The sequence below is a fragment of the Crinia signifera genome, chromosome 11 (assembly GCF_055691185.1).
Source record: "Crinia signifera chromosome 11, ASM5569118v1, whole genome shotgun sequence".
Classification (NCBI taxonomy): Eukaryota; Metazoa; Chordata; class Amphibia; order Anura; family Myobatrachidae; genus Crinia; species Crinia signifera.
The window spans coordinates 26,424,012-26,437,048 of NC_139227.1; the positions used below are offsets into that span (position 1 = coordinate 26,424,012).

General features: G+C 47.2%; 1 protein-coding gene across 1 annotated transcript in view; it reads right to left on the reverse strand.

The window, feature by feature from the left end:
* The window catches only part of LOC146046303 (NAD(P)H dehydrogenase [quinone] 1-like), a 31,986-nt gene continuing 18,949 nt past the window's right edge, over window positions 1–13,037 (reverse strand). Inside the window, exons 2-6 of the mRNA XM_083165554.1 lie at window positions 11,807–11,971; window positions 5,959–6,089; window positions 5,337–5,450; window positions 4,547–4,648; window positions 1–611 (exon numbers count right to left, since the gene is read on the reverse strand). Coding sequence (XP_083021680.1) covers window positions 297–611; window positions 4,547–4,648; window positions 5,337–5,450; window positions 5,959–6,089; window positions 11,807–11,971 — 827 coding nt within the window. The 3' untranslated portion in view covers window positions 1–296. The remainder of the gene's footprint in view (window positions 612–4,546; window positions 4,649–5,336; window positions 5,451–5,958; window positions 6,090–11,806; window positions 11,972–13,037) is intronic.

Sequence of the window (13,037 nt, forward strand, 5' to 3'; positions counted from 1 at the left end):
CATATTGTAATCTTTTTATAAAGTTCTAGGTAACATGAGAGCAGCCTTATCTTACAAAGTAAGATATTACATTTAATACCATCTCTGGACAAGGGTAACCCATGTTGATGATATAGTTCTTGTAAACCAGCAAACCTATATTGTACCTGTATTAGAACAGGTGTGAAGTCTTACAGGCTCCAGATTGGAGAACTCAGCCCTACACAGATGTTTGCTACATGCAGATAGTAAGCCATAAAACAAGATTCTAGAAAACTCAGGCCTCCTTTATTTTGGGGTATAGCTATAGACATTGCTCAGAGCCAGGTGCCCACAGCTTTCACTTGGTTATCAGGTGGTAAGGGCTTGTTCACGTGCTGCCCAACAGTCAGGCCAAACTTCTTGTCCGCATTTTTCTCCACCACTTCCTTTTTCAGTTGGAACCCTCCAGCAAAGGACAGGTCAAAGTCCTCGTTGGGCACAAAGCTGATGGGCTTCTCTTCCCAGATCTTGTCCAGACGAGTCTGCCATGCCTCCAGGATCAGGGAGCGCTTCTCAGGAGGTGTGTGAGCAATGCTGTAACTGATCTGGGGCTCCAGCACCTGGAAGCCACAGAAGTGTAGAGTTCCTCTCTGTGGGAGGGAAATGGGGAACGGTCAGAAGGCAACCTGCAGCAATGAGTCCAGGCACGGTTATATGTAAGCCATAGCCCCCTGTGCCATAGCACAGCACACACACACACACACACACACACACACACACGGGAAGTGCAATTATCCTGCCACCAAACATTATAAAAAGGATGGAACTCTGGGAGAAACTGAAGCATTATGGGGAAGATAGGTCATACTCCATTACTAAGAAGGTCATAGGCTCATTTTGTATATGTTCATCCCTCAATACTTATATAAAAACAGAATTGCTTAGGAGGTTAATGGAAATAGAACTACAGTAGGGTTCACAGCAGCTAATAGAATGCTCTAAGAGCCGTAAATAAGTGCCAGTTCTATGGGCCCGATTCAGACCTGATCACTAGGTTGTGTATACTCACAGCCTAGCGAACAGGTAAGCACCGCCCCCACCCGAATCCCCTCGCTAGCATGCAGCCGTCCGGATGAAGAATCATTCGATGGTCACTGATCAAATTATTTTTATCTGTTCGTGGATAAGAATATATACACTGCTCAAAAAAATAAAGGGAACACTAACATAACACATCCTAGATCTGAATAAATGAAATATTCTTATTAAATACTTTGTTCTTTACATAGTTGAATGTGCCGACAACAAAATCTCAATGTAAATCAAATTTATTAACCCATGAAGGTCTGGATTTGGAGACCCCCTCAAAATTAAAGTGGAAAAACACACTACAGGCTGATCCAACTTTGATGCAATGAGGCTCAGTAGTCTGTGGCCTCCACGTGCCTGTATGACCTCCCTACAACGCCTGGGCATGCTCCTGAGGAGGCGGCGGATGGTCTCCTGAGGGATCTCCTCCCAGACCTGGACACCAGCATATGGTCTCACAAGGGGTCTGAGGATCTCATCTCGGTACCTAATGGCAGTCAGGCTACCTCTGGTGAGCACATGGAGGGCTGTGCAGCCCCCCAAAGAAATGCCACCCCACACCAATACTGACCCACTGCCAAACCGGTCATACTGGAGGATGTTGCAGGCAGAAGAACGTTTTCCTTGCCGTCTCCAGACTGTCACATGTGCTCAGTGTGAACCTGCTTTCAGCTGTGAGGAACACAGGGGACCAGTGGTGAATTTGCCAATCTTGGTGTTCTCTGGCAAATGCCAAACGTCCTGCACGTTGTTGGGCTGTAAGCACAACCCCCACCTGTGGACGTCAGGCCCTCATATCACCCTCATGGAGTCTGTTTCTGACCAGTTTAGTAGACACATGCACATTTGTGGCTTGCTGGAGGTCATTTTGCGGGATACGGTCATTAGATCTACACCAACTGGGTCGACACCACTAGGTCGACAGGCAGCAATGTCAACATGGAGCATTAGGTCGACATGGAGTTTTTCACTGTTTTTTGAGCCGACATGTGCAGACAGGCAGTATTTCATGCCCTACCATCCACAAGGGCATGGTGGGTAAATAAAATAGTGTGCCAAGCGTAGCACTTCAAACTGTGTCAACATTCAGGTTAAAAAAAAAAAAAAAAAACTGAAAAACCCCATGTCGACCTTTTGACTGTTGACCTAATGCTTGGGTTGACCTAGACCCATGTTGACCTAGTTGGTGTAGACCTAACAAGCCACACCCCCATTTTGCAGGGCTCTGGCAGTGCTCCTCTTGTTCCTCCTTGCACAAAGGCAGAGGTAGCAGTTCTGCTGCTGGGTTGTTGCCCTCCTATGGCCTCCTCCACGTCTCCTGATGTACTGGCCTGTCTCCAGGTAGCGCCTCCATGCTCTGGACACTACACTGACAGACACAGCAAACCTTCTTGCCACAGCTCGCATTGATGTGCCATCCTGGATGAGCTGCACTACCTGAGCCACTTGTGTGGGCTGTAGACTTCGTCTCATGCCACCACTAGAGTGAAAGCACCGCCAGCTTTCCAAAGTGACCAAAACATCAGCCAGAAAGCATCGGAGCTGAGAAGTGGTCTGTGGTCACCACCAGCAGAACAACTCCTTTATTGGGGGGTCTTGCTAATTGCCTATAATACCACCTGTTGTCTATTCCATTTGCACAGCAGCATGTGAAACTGATTGTCAATCAGTGTTGCTTCCTAAGTGCACAGTTTGATGTCACAGAAGTGCGATTGACTTGGGAGTTACATTGTGTTGTTTAAGGGTTCCCTTTAGTTTTTTGGGCAGTGTACTTACTTCTATCCTAGATGGAGATAGACGAAAAGGAGCAGCGACAGGCCTGTGTTCCCAGGCGAACGTCCAGCGTTTGTAGGGGGATGCCCATAAACACTGCCGGGTTCCTCTGCTGTTGTCCCCAGACCTTTTTGTCTGGAGTGGGAACTAATTAATCTTTCTAGTTAGTAAAGACACTAAAGTAATATCCCAAGTTCCCATACAACATTCCCTGAGGAGAGCGAAGACTGAATGACAGGGTTGCCTAACCTCCCAGAATGGCCGGGAGGGTCCCGAAAATGTGGGCAAACCTCCCGGTTTCCCGCTCCCCCCCCCCCCCGATCGCGGCTAAAACTCCCCCGCCGCACCATTTAAATAACCCGATATGCTTATCTCCGATGAGGGGGCGGGGCTAAAGTGTCATAATCACATAATTAGCCCCGCCCCCTCCACGGAGATGTGCAAAACGGATTTTTAAGCATGGGTGGGGCTTAATGACATCACGCTCAAGCCCCCGCCCCCATGGGCTTCTCCCAGAGATTTAAAAAGTCGGCAACCCTGCTGAACTAGTCTTCTCCAGGAAGACTGTGGTGATAAAGGGACAGATGCATCAAGCTTCAAAAGGTTATAAAATGGAGAGTAATGAACAACCAGCCAATCACCTCCTCTTTTATCACTTTAAAACTTTAATCATCTGGCCTCGACTGAGGAGCCCCACAGATCTGCCCTATACGAAGCCTCTCACCAGCAATCTGGGTCAACTGATCCACTGCTTCCAGAAAAGAAGAAGTCCAGCGACCAACCATAATGATCCTGGGTGGAGTGTTCCCCATGATCAAGAGACAGCTGTCAAAACCAGTCTGCCTCTCTGACCTCCCTAACGTACAGAGGGCTGACCTTGAGAGCATTCACCCCTTACAGTAGGGACGGGGAACCTTCGGCCCTCCAGCTGTCGTTAAACACATCCCAGCATGCCCTGCTACAGCGTTGCTATTTGGCCATGCTAAAACTGTTGCAGGGCATGCTGGGATGTGTAGTTCAGCAACAGCTGGAGGGCCGAAGGTTCCCCATCCCTGCCTTACAGCATATGATGGATGAAACAACCAAAAGCCTGACCCAGGATGCAGCAGGTTAGCGCAGTCACTGGCCAACATTTATGGTGGGTATACTTTACCTGCCAACAGAATATTACACATGGTGCCAAGTAATGACCACTCCATAGGGGTATGGGTCATTGGGTCGACCCAATTTAGGTCGGCATGCATTGAATTGACCACTAAAGGTCAACATGTGAAATAGGTAGACATAGCTAAGGTCAACAAAGGCATTAGGTAGACAATGGGAAGGTAGACAGTCAAATGGTTGACAGTTTCACAGGGTGTCGACATGGACACCGTGTACAGCATCCCCTCGCATGGCTCGCGGCACTCAGATCACTATTTTATTCTCCCACCACGCCGTGATGGACGGTAGGGCATGAAATACCACCTGTCGACTCAATAAAATGGAATAAAAATGTCGCCCTTTTGAATGCTTGGATCGACCTTCCAACTTTAGCCATGTCAACCTTCAGTGGTCAACCTTAATATGGTCGACCTAAGGACCATATCCCTTCCACAGACGTTTTACAACAGCAATGACTAGAAGCAGTGGCCATGACTCATAGCACATCTATCAAACATGGTTACAGTCACTTACTACCAATGCTTGATGTCGTTTATTACATAAAATGATGGGATTTTACCTGCAAAGGCCACAGAATGACATTGATGTCACCATTGATCCCTGTTGGGCTGTACATGGATTCCGTCCCCCCGGTGGTGAACGACAGAACTGCTTTTTTATTCTGCATACATAGAGAAAGTAGGTGATGTCAATAGGTTTTTTAATAACATGCATCTATAAACTATGGAAATCAATTCTAACGAGAAAAAAAAAAAAAAATAATACATACATACACGATGACTGAAAGGTTGTTAATGTAAATGAGAGGATGAATCCAAAAATATACTGGGAAGTTAATTGGCTCCCAACAAAAAATAACCCCAGAATGTCTGTGTGTGTACATGTGATAGGGAATATAGATTGTAAGCTCCACTGGGGCAGGGACTGATGAGAATGTTCAAATATTCTCTGTACAGCGCTGTGGAATATGTGTGCGCTATATAAGGAACTGTTAATAAGTAAAATACCCTGAATGTTGGGCAGAGTAATTTTAAAAGCGTTTTGGCTGGACAATTCCTTTAATTACTGCTGGCCCCCATAGCAGCCATTTTTGTCCAGTTATATAGATATTAACATTGTTATATTATGAATTTAATAAAACACATGTTAATTATCCTGTGTTGTTCTAGATCCCAAGTCTGATTGTATTGTTGTAACATGTAGACAACCTTGCCAAATAATTCCCTGAAACAGCGATATTGGGCAAATACATAAGTTGTAAGTGCAATCCGGTACATTCCTATAGACCAATACGCAGCTCACCATACACACTGCTGGATACCGTGGAAGATCCTCGGCTTAGAACTTACCTTGAAATGACCATTGTCATACATTGACGACAGAGAGTACGCAAATCCCTGAGTTAGAACACGATCGAACCAGCCCTTGAGTACAGCAGGAGGCCCGAACCAGAACACTGGGAACTGTCAAAGAAAGAAAGTCTGTAAAACAGAACGCCATAGGGACAACAGATAATCCACCAAATACAAAACTTGGGAATGACGGGGAAATGGCAGGGGGGCGGGGGCATGCTGCATTCCGCTAGGGTTGTCTCCTGTCCTAAGGAGCAGGTCGCTGATGACAATCGGGAGTGCACATAGGGACCAATTCACTTATGGGATGTATAGCCTTGCCAGATAGGCGCTGGGCTCCCGGATGCACTCCTTTTGCATATAATGTACCCTGATCTGATGCGTATGGGACCGTGTATGGGAGTGACATAGCAGGTTAAGCATATAAAATTTATCATTTTTTCACCCAATCAGCTAGATGTGTCGGCAATCTGGTGAAAAGTCCCCAAATTGTATAAAGTGTATGGGCACCTTTACCCTAAGGCCAAGTTACCAAAATGCTTCCAAATGATGACATAATCCTGCACAAACAGAACCGACTACGGCGCGCATATCCGTTACATAACTGCAGTCTCTCCACCTGAAATATGACCAGATCCGCCGCTTCCAGTTTCTTCTGCTCCTCTACGATGTCCTTGCTAAGTCGCCCCTCTTTCCAGGCTTGCGTAGACTCTGCACCGTATTTGAAGTTCTCAGGATCCTGGGGATTTCCTGTGCAAGGAATCAAAGTTAGTTAGTTGTTCACTGGATGCGCACGTTCTTCCTGTGTCCTTAAATGTTGCAGCGATCAAGATTCACTTACACCCAATTTCCATAAAGGTGACCCACAACCTGTGGCCCAACCAAACAAAGTTCCTATAAAGAAACATCTTATAATGTATTAGGTCTGTATCAGGTAAGTACATTGGCATTCCGGGTACGGGTCAACCCAATTTCATTAATCGTTCATTCTGTCAACTAAAGCATTAGGTAGACAATAGGAAGGCCGAGTTTTACATTTTTGTTTGTCATCCAAGTGTACCACTGCTCTCACCATGCCACTATTTTATTCTCCCACCATGCCACAGTGGATGGTAGGAAATGAAATAGTCTGTCGGCACAAAAAAAAAAAAAAGAAGGGGGGGGGGGGGGGGGGGGGGGGAGAACCAGTGTTGACTTTTTGACTGTCTACCTAATTCTTGTGTCAACCCGATGACCATATCCCATCATTCCTGGATGTATTTAAGAAAAAAAATAAATAAATAAATAAATAAATCTCTTATATATTTAGCCAGATCTGTCACTCAAACCCAGTCTCTAACGGTGGGCGGGGCTCCACATACACACAGACCTGGCCAACGTCATACACTGCCCTGGCTTCTACACCAGGCAGCTGCAGCAAGTCACCGACAACCAACCCCCTCAGCGCAAACACCCCCACCCCCCCCTGCCCCACGGGTGCACAACACGCCCCCAACCCCACCCCCTTCACTTTCCAACTTCGCTCTACCGCCCACACCGCCCCTCCCCCCGCCCCTCCCAGCACAAATACCCTCCGTCCGAGGACGCCCCCCCCCAAACCCGGGCAGAAGTGTGTCAACACGCCGTCCAAGCATCCCCCCACACGCGGCCGGCTCGACGGAAGGGCAGCAGTGCTGAGGCTGCCTCCGCACACACTGTCTGCAGGTGCACAGCGCACCACCAGCCCAGCTACATTATGCGGTGCTGGCTCCGCCCATATTGCCCGCCCCTTGCTGCACGCCGTCCAAAGGCGCATCCCCCCACACCCGCCCGGATCAACACACGGCGCTGGCTCCGCCCACATTGCCCGCGCATCCCCCCACACCCGGACGGATCAACGGATGGACAGCAGTGTTGAGCCCAGAGAGCTGCCTCCGCACACACTGGCCGCCCACAGACGCCCGGATCGCAGGTGCACAGTGCACCGCTAGCCTGCCGCCTGCCATTGCTGCCTCAAGCTGACCAAAGCTGCCGCTGCCCGACGCTGTCCTGGACACCTCCAGCCCCTGCACTCTGGATGACCTGCTGCCGCTCACCAACAGTAAGTACTAACCCACTGTCACCCCTGCTGACGCTGACCACCACTGTTTAGCTCCCTAACTCCCATCCCACCACCCCATACCACTACAATGCCTCTCCCACCATGGGGTGCTGGGTGCCATAATAGGTGTGCTAAAGTAGTAAACAGCACCAGTACATGCAGCATTTACTACTTTAGTAGGCTTATGGCACCCAACACCCCATACCACTACACCACCAACGCCGCTTCAAACACACCTCTCCTCCCTTACCGCACTATCACCCCTGCATGCCTCCAATACTCACTACTACTACTACTACACACACACACACACACACACACACACACACACACACGCATACACGCATGCATGCCTCCAATACTCACTACTACACACATCATGCCTCCAATACTCACACACACACACACACACGTGCACCCACTCCCAGCCCCTGCACTCTGGATGACCTGCTGCCGCTCACCAACAGTAAGTACCAACCCACTGTCACCCCTGCTGAGCTCTCTAACTACCATCCCACCACCCCATACCACTACAATGCCTCTCCCACCATGGGGTGCTGGGTGCCATAATAGGTGTGCTAAAGTAGTAAACAGCACCAGTACATGCAGCATTTACTACTTTAGTAGGCTTATGGCACCCAACACCCCATACCACTACACCACCAACGCCGCTTCAAACACACCTCTCCTCCCTTACCGCACTATCACCCCTGCATGCCTCCAATACTCACTACTACTACTACTACACACACACACACACACACACACACACACACACACACACACACACGCATGCCTCCAATACTCACTACTACACACATCATGCCTCCAATACTCACAACTCCATGCCACATGCTTCACACTCTACACCACTCACAAAACACACAACCTCACCTTTTACACTCACATCTGCAATACACATGCACCTCACACTACTTCACCTAACACATCCACACATCTATTTACACTCTCCATAACCTGCTGCCACCAAACGACAATCTCCACCACCATATGTAAGTACCACCCACCACCCCATACCACTACACCACCAACGCCTTTTCTAACACAGCTCTCCTCCCTTAAACATGTAATCAAACACTATATTGTGGGGGTTTAAACACACACACACACACACACACACACACACACACACACTACACACACACACACACACACGCATGCATGCATGCCTCCAATACTCAAAACTACACAAACACACGCATGCCTCCAATACTCACTACTACACACACATCCATGCCTCCAATACACACACACACACACACCTATCCATGCCTCCAATACTCACACAACGCGCGCACCGACCCATGCCTCCCAATACTCACAACTCCATGCCACAGGCTTCACACTACTTACACTATGTCTCTATTATCTCCTGCACCCTACACCACTCACAAAACACACAACCTCACCTTTTACACTCACATCTGCAATACACATGCACCTCACACTACTTCACCTAACACATCCACACATCTATTTACACTCTCCATAACCTGCTGCCACCAAACGTCACTCTACACCACCATATGTAAGTACCACCCACCACCCCATACCACTACACCACCAACGCCTTTTCTAACACAGCTCTCCTCCCTTAAACATGTAATCAAACACTGTGTGTGTGTTTAAACCCCCACAATATACAAACACACACACACATGCATGCATGCCTCCAATACTCAAAACTACACAAACACACACGCATGCCTCCAATACTCACTACTACACACACATCCATGCCTCTAATACACACACACACACACACACCTATCCATGCCTCCAATACTCACACACACACACGTGCGCACAGACCCATGCCTCCCCATACTCACAACTCCATGCCACAGGCTTCACACTACTTACCCTATGTCTCTATTATCTCCTGCACCCTACACCACTCACAAAACACACAACCTCACCTTTTACACTCACATCTGCAATACACATGCACCTCACACTACTTAACCTAACACATCCACACATCTATTTACACTCTCCATAACCTGCTGCCACCAAACGTCACTCTACACCACCATATGTAAGTACCTCTCACCACCCCATAACACTACACCACCAACGCCTCTTATAACACACCTCTCCTCCCTTAAACATGTAATCAAACACTATATTGTGGGGGTTTAAACACACACACACACACACACACACACACATGCATGCATGCCTCCAATACTCAAAACTACACAAACACCATACCTCCCAACAGTCCCGATTTTATCGGGACAGTCTCGATTGTCAGGGCCTGTCCCGATGTCCCACCCGCGGGCAGCAGTGTCCCGCGGTGTGGGGGGGCTGTTGGGAGTCCCCCCTGTCGGCTGCTAAGCAGCGGGGAATAAACGCTGTGCGCATGCGCACAGCGTCTATTCCCGCAGCCAGGGGGCTGGGGGCATGGCTAGAGGCTCACAGAGCCTCTGGGTCATGCCCCCATAGCGGCAAAATGGGGGCGTGGCCTCGCGGGGAGCCGCGAGTATAGGCCACGCCCCCTAAATTAGGCCACGCCCCCCAAATTTCCGGCGCGCGGGAGATGCGTCCCGAGTAGCCGGAGACAAATGTTGGGAGGTATGCAAACACACACACACACACACACACACGCATGCCTCCAATACTCACTACTACACACACATCCATGCCTCCAATACACACACCTATCCATGCCTCCAATACTCACACAACGTTTACAAGCAAAGCTTCACACAACACAACCTGTTCTCAAACTCTTTATACAAAATAATTCTATTCAAATACATATATCCAACAACTACATAAGGTAAAATTTCAGAAACCAAAAATTCTTCATAACACTATCACATACTACACCCCCCTTTGCAATTCTAAGCACTTTCATTTAAAAACAATTAGGCTCTCACTCAAATGCACTTCACGCACATTATTCAGAAACAATTACACTACATCTCACACTCACATATTTCTACTTCTAATGGGGCGAAGCCCCTCACGACGGTGTGAAGAGCGCCGGAGGGCGCGATGAATCACCTAGTATATATATATATATATATATATATATATATATATATATATATATATATATATATATATATATATATATATATATATATATATATATATATATATATATATATATATATATATATATATATATATATATATATATATATATATATATAAAAATGTCCTTGGTAAAAAGAGAAGTCAATGAGATGGTTACAGAAGATGATAGAGTAACTGGATTATAATGACCATATTACTGTCATACAACATAGAAAAAAAAAACATCAAAAAAATAAAACCATAGTAGAGAAAGGTTTTTATAGCAACTCTAAAATCCAGGAACAAACTCCTGCAAATTCGCAACCTGCAAATTCGCAACAGCAATCAGGCCCAAAGTGCGTAAACACTAAGGGCCAGAGGTATCAAGCTTCAAAAAGTGATGTGGAGAGTACTAAACAACCAGCTACAGATTTGTACTTATAATTTTTCCAACCCAGCCTGTAACATGACAGGTAGGAGCTGATCGATAAACAACCAGCCACTCTCCATGTTATCACTTTTTGAAAATTGATACATCTGGCCTTGATTGATTTGCATGAAAACATTGTTTACAATGTCGTCATTGTGAATATGGTTTAGAAAATAGTCCGATGTATGTCCGGCTTAGCGGTGATTATTGCGTTAATATTTTTTCTGCTGCATAATTGGGGCAGACCATGGTAATTGTTCATACTGGTTAATTATAATCCGTAGTACTCAACACCAGCCCGGAATTCCACATGGTCCACATGCCGCCCACCCATGTAGAGTTTAAATGGGGAAACAGTCCTTATTTTTGTATGACGGGTAGATGGTCACTTGTAATACTAGAATATAATGTATTGGCATATAGTGGTGCAGTACGGGAAGCACCATGCACAGTGGCGGCTGGTACCTTTTTGCAGAAGGGGGGGGGGGGATGCTGCTGGTCACAATACCGGCACAACTCCCCCTGCCCCCGCTTCTCCTGTCTTCCCGGCACCTGTACTATGATGACAGGCGCCGGGACTGGGGCATGCGCAGTACCAACCTCGGTACTGCGCATGCGGCCAGCTTCTATGGGCTGTTTTGGCAACAACCCATAGAAGGGAAATTGCGGTCACATGTGCAGTACAGACGTGGGTACTACGCATTGTGCGGACTCCAGATTTTATGGACTGGCAGCCCTTAAAGAGGCGTCCCAGAGGGAGGTAACACCTCCCAATGGGACTGTCTTAGTGACTGGCAGGTTGGACTTCCAATAGCAAGTCACTGCCAGTCATAGTGAAGCTAGCCCATAGGTTAAAAAGAAAAAAAATTGCCACTGGCCATGCAGCTGTCATGGTCACCACAGGCATACCTGTAATATCATCACGGGAGAGTAGGGGATTGAACTTCATGGCGTAGAGGTCAGACACGGTGACTTCCCAGCCTTTGCGTTGCAGAGCTTCAACGGCTGCCTCCTTCATGGCAAAATTAAAGGAAGTCCGCTCCTGGTGAGCCAGCACTACAAGAGCTCGTTTACCTGGAGACAGATACAGCAGAAGCCATTATTGGGATGATCAGCAATTACATATAAATTGTATACATCAAACTTCTGCTGCAATAAGAGTGAAAGATACACAAAATGAGCAGCCTGTTCCAGTATTCAAATGGGGAAAAGATTATATGGTCACAGCTCAGCCCCTGCACTGTACTGCACAGCCCACCGCTCACTCATACCCCGCCCACCACTCTACCCCACTGACCTTACCCGTACATGGTGGGACATATCAGGCTCGGGTATGTCTGTTCTCCCAGTGTGACTCGGAGGGGGCAGCGCATATCTTGGTGGTTATTCAGAGCTGATCACTGTTGTGCAAATTCACACTGGGGAATCAGTTGCCAGTTATTTAACATTTTGTGATCCTGAACATGAATATGCCATTGTGTGTGTCAAACATGACTACCAGCTACGTTATCACAACAAAAAAATTATTGTTATGGTTGAAAGAAGGTGTCGGGGGGGGGGGGGGGGGGAATTACACATGTATTTGCAAATATGAGCATGATCTTAACATCCTACTACATGTGGTTTTTAAATCTGGTTACAGATTGTGCTGGGGGAAACAATTTTTATTTTTTTTGCCCGTAGCAACAAGTTAGATTCGGTCTTTCATTTTCTAGGATGTAACAGACAAATGATAAACCAAGTCGGATTGGTTGCAATGGGCAATAAGCTTCTAATGTACAATAACATAAGTAAATGTACTCCTCAGGGGATTCTGAATTCAGTTAAAGACAACTGTGTACAAATTCTCGCTGAGATTTGTTTAAAACTTGTGGATAAGATGCGGCAAAACCTCAGAAAATGCAGTTTTGAGAGGTTGGGCAGTGTTCTGCATATGCACGAAGCTTGGACGCAGTGGGCTATCTTCACATGGGCGTTGCCCTATAGAAGCCTATGGGCTTCTATCGCCCTGCCCTTTGCTTTGAGGGATCCGACCAGATAACTCCCAGCACACTCTGTTGCACAGGCAGATAGGACTACCGGGTTTAGGACCCAAAGGACAGTACTTACTTACCAAAAGAGCTGTCCGTTGCCAATATCT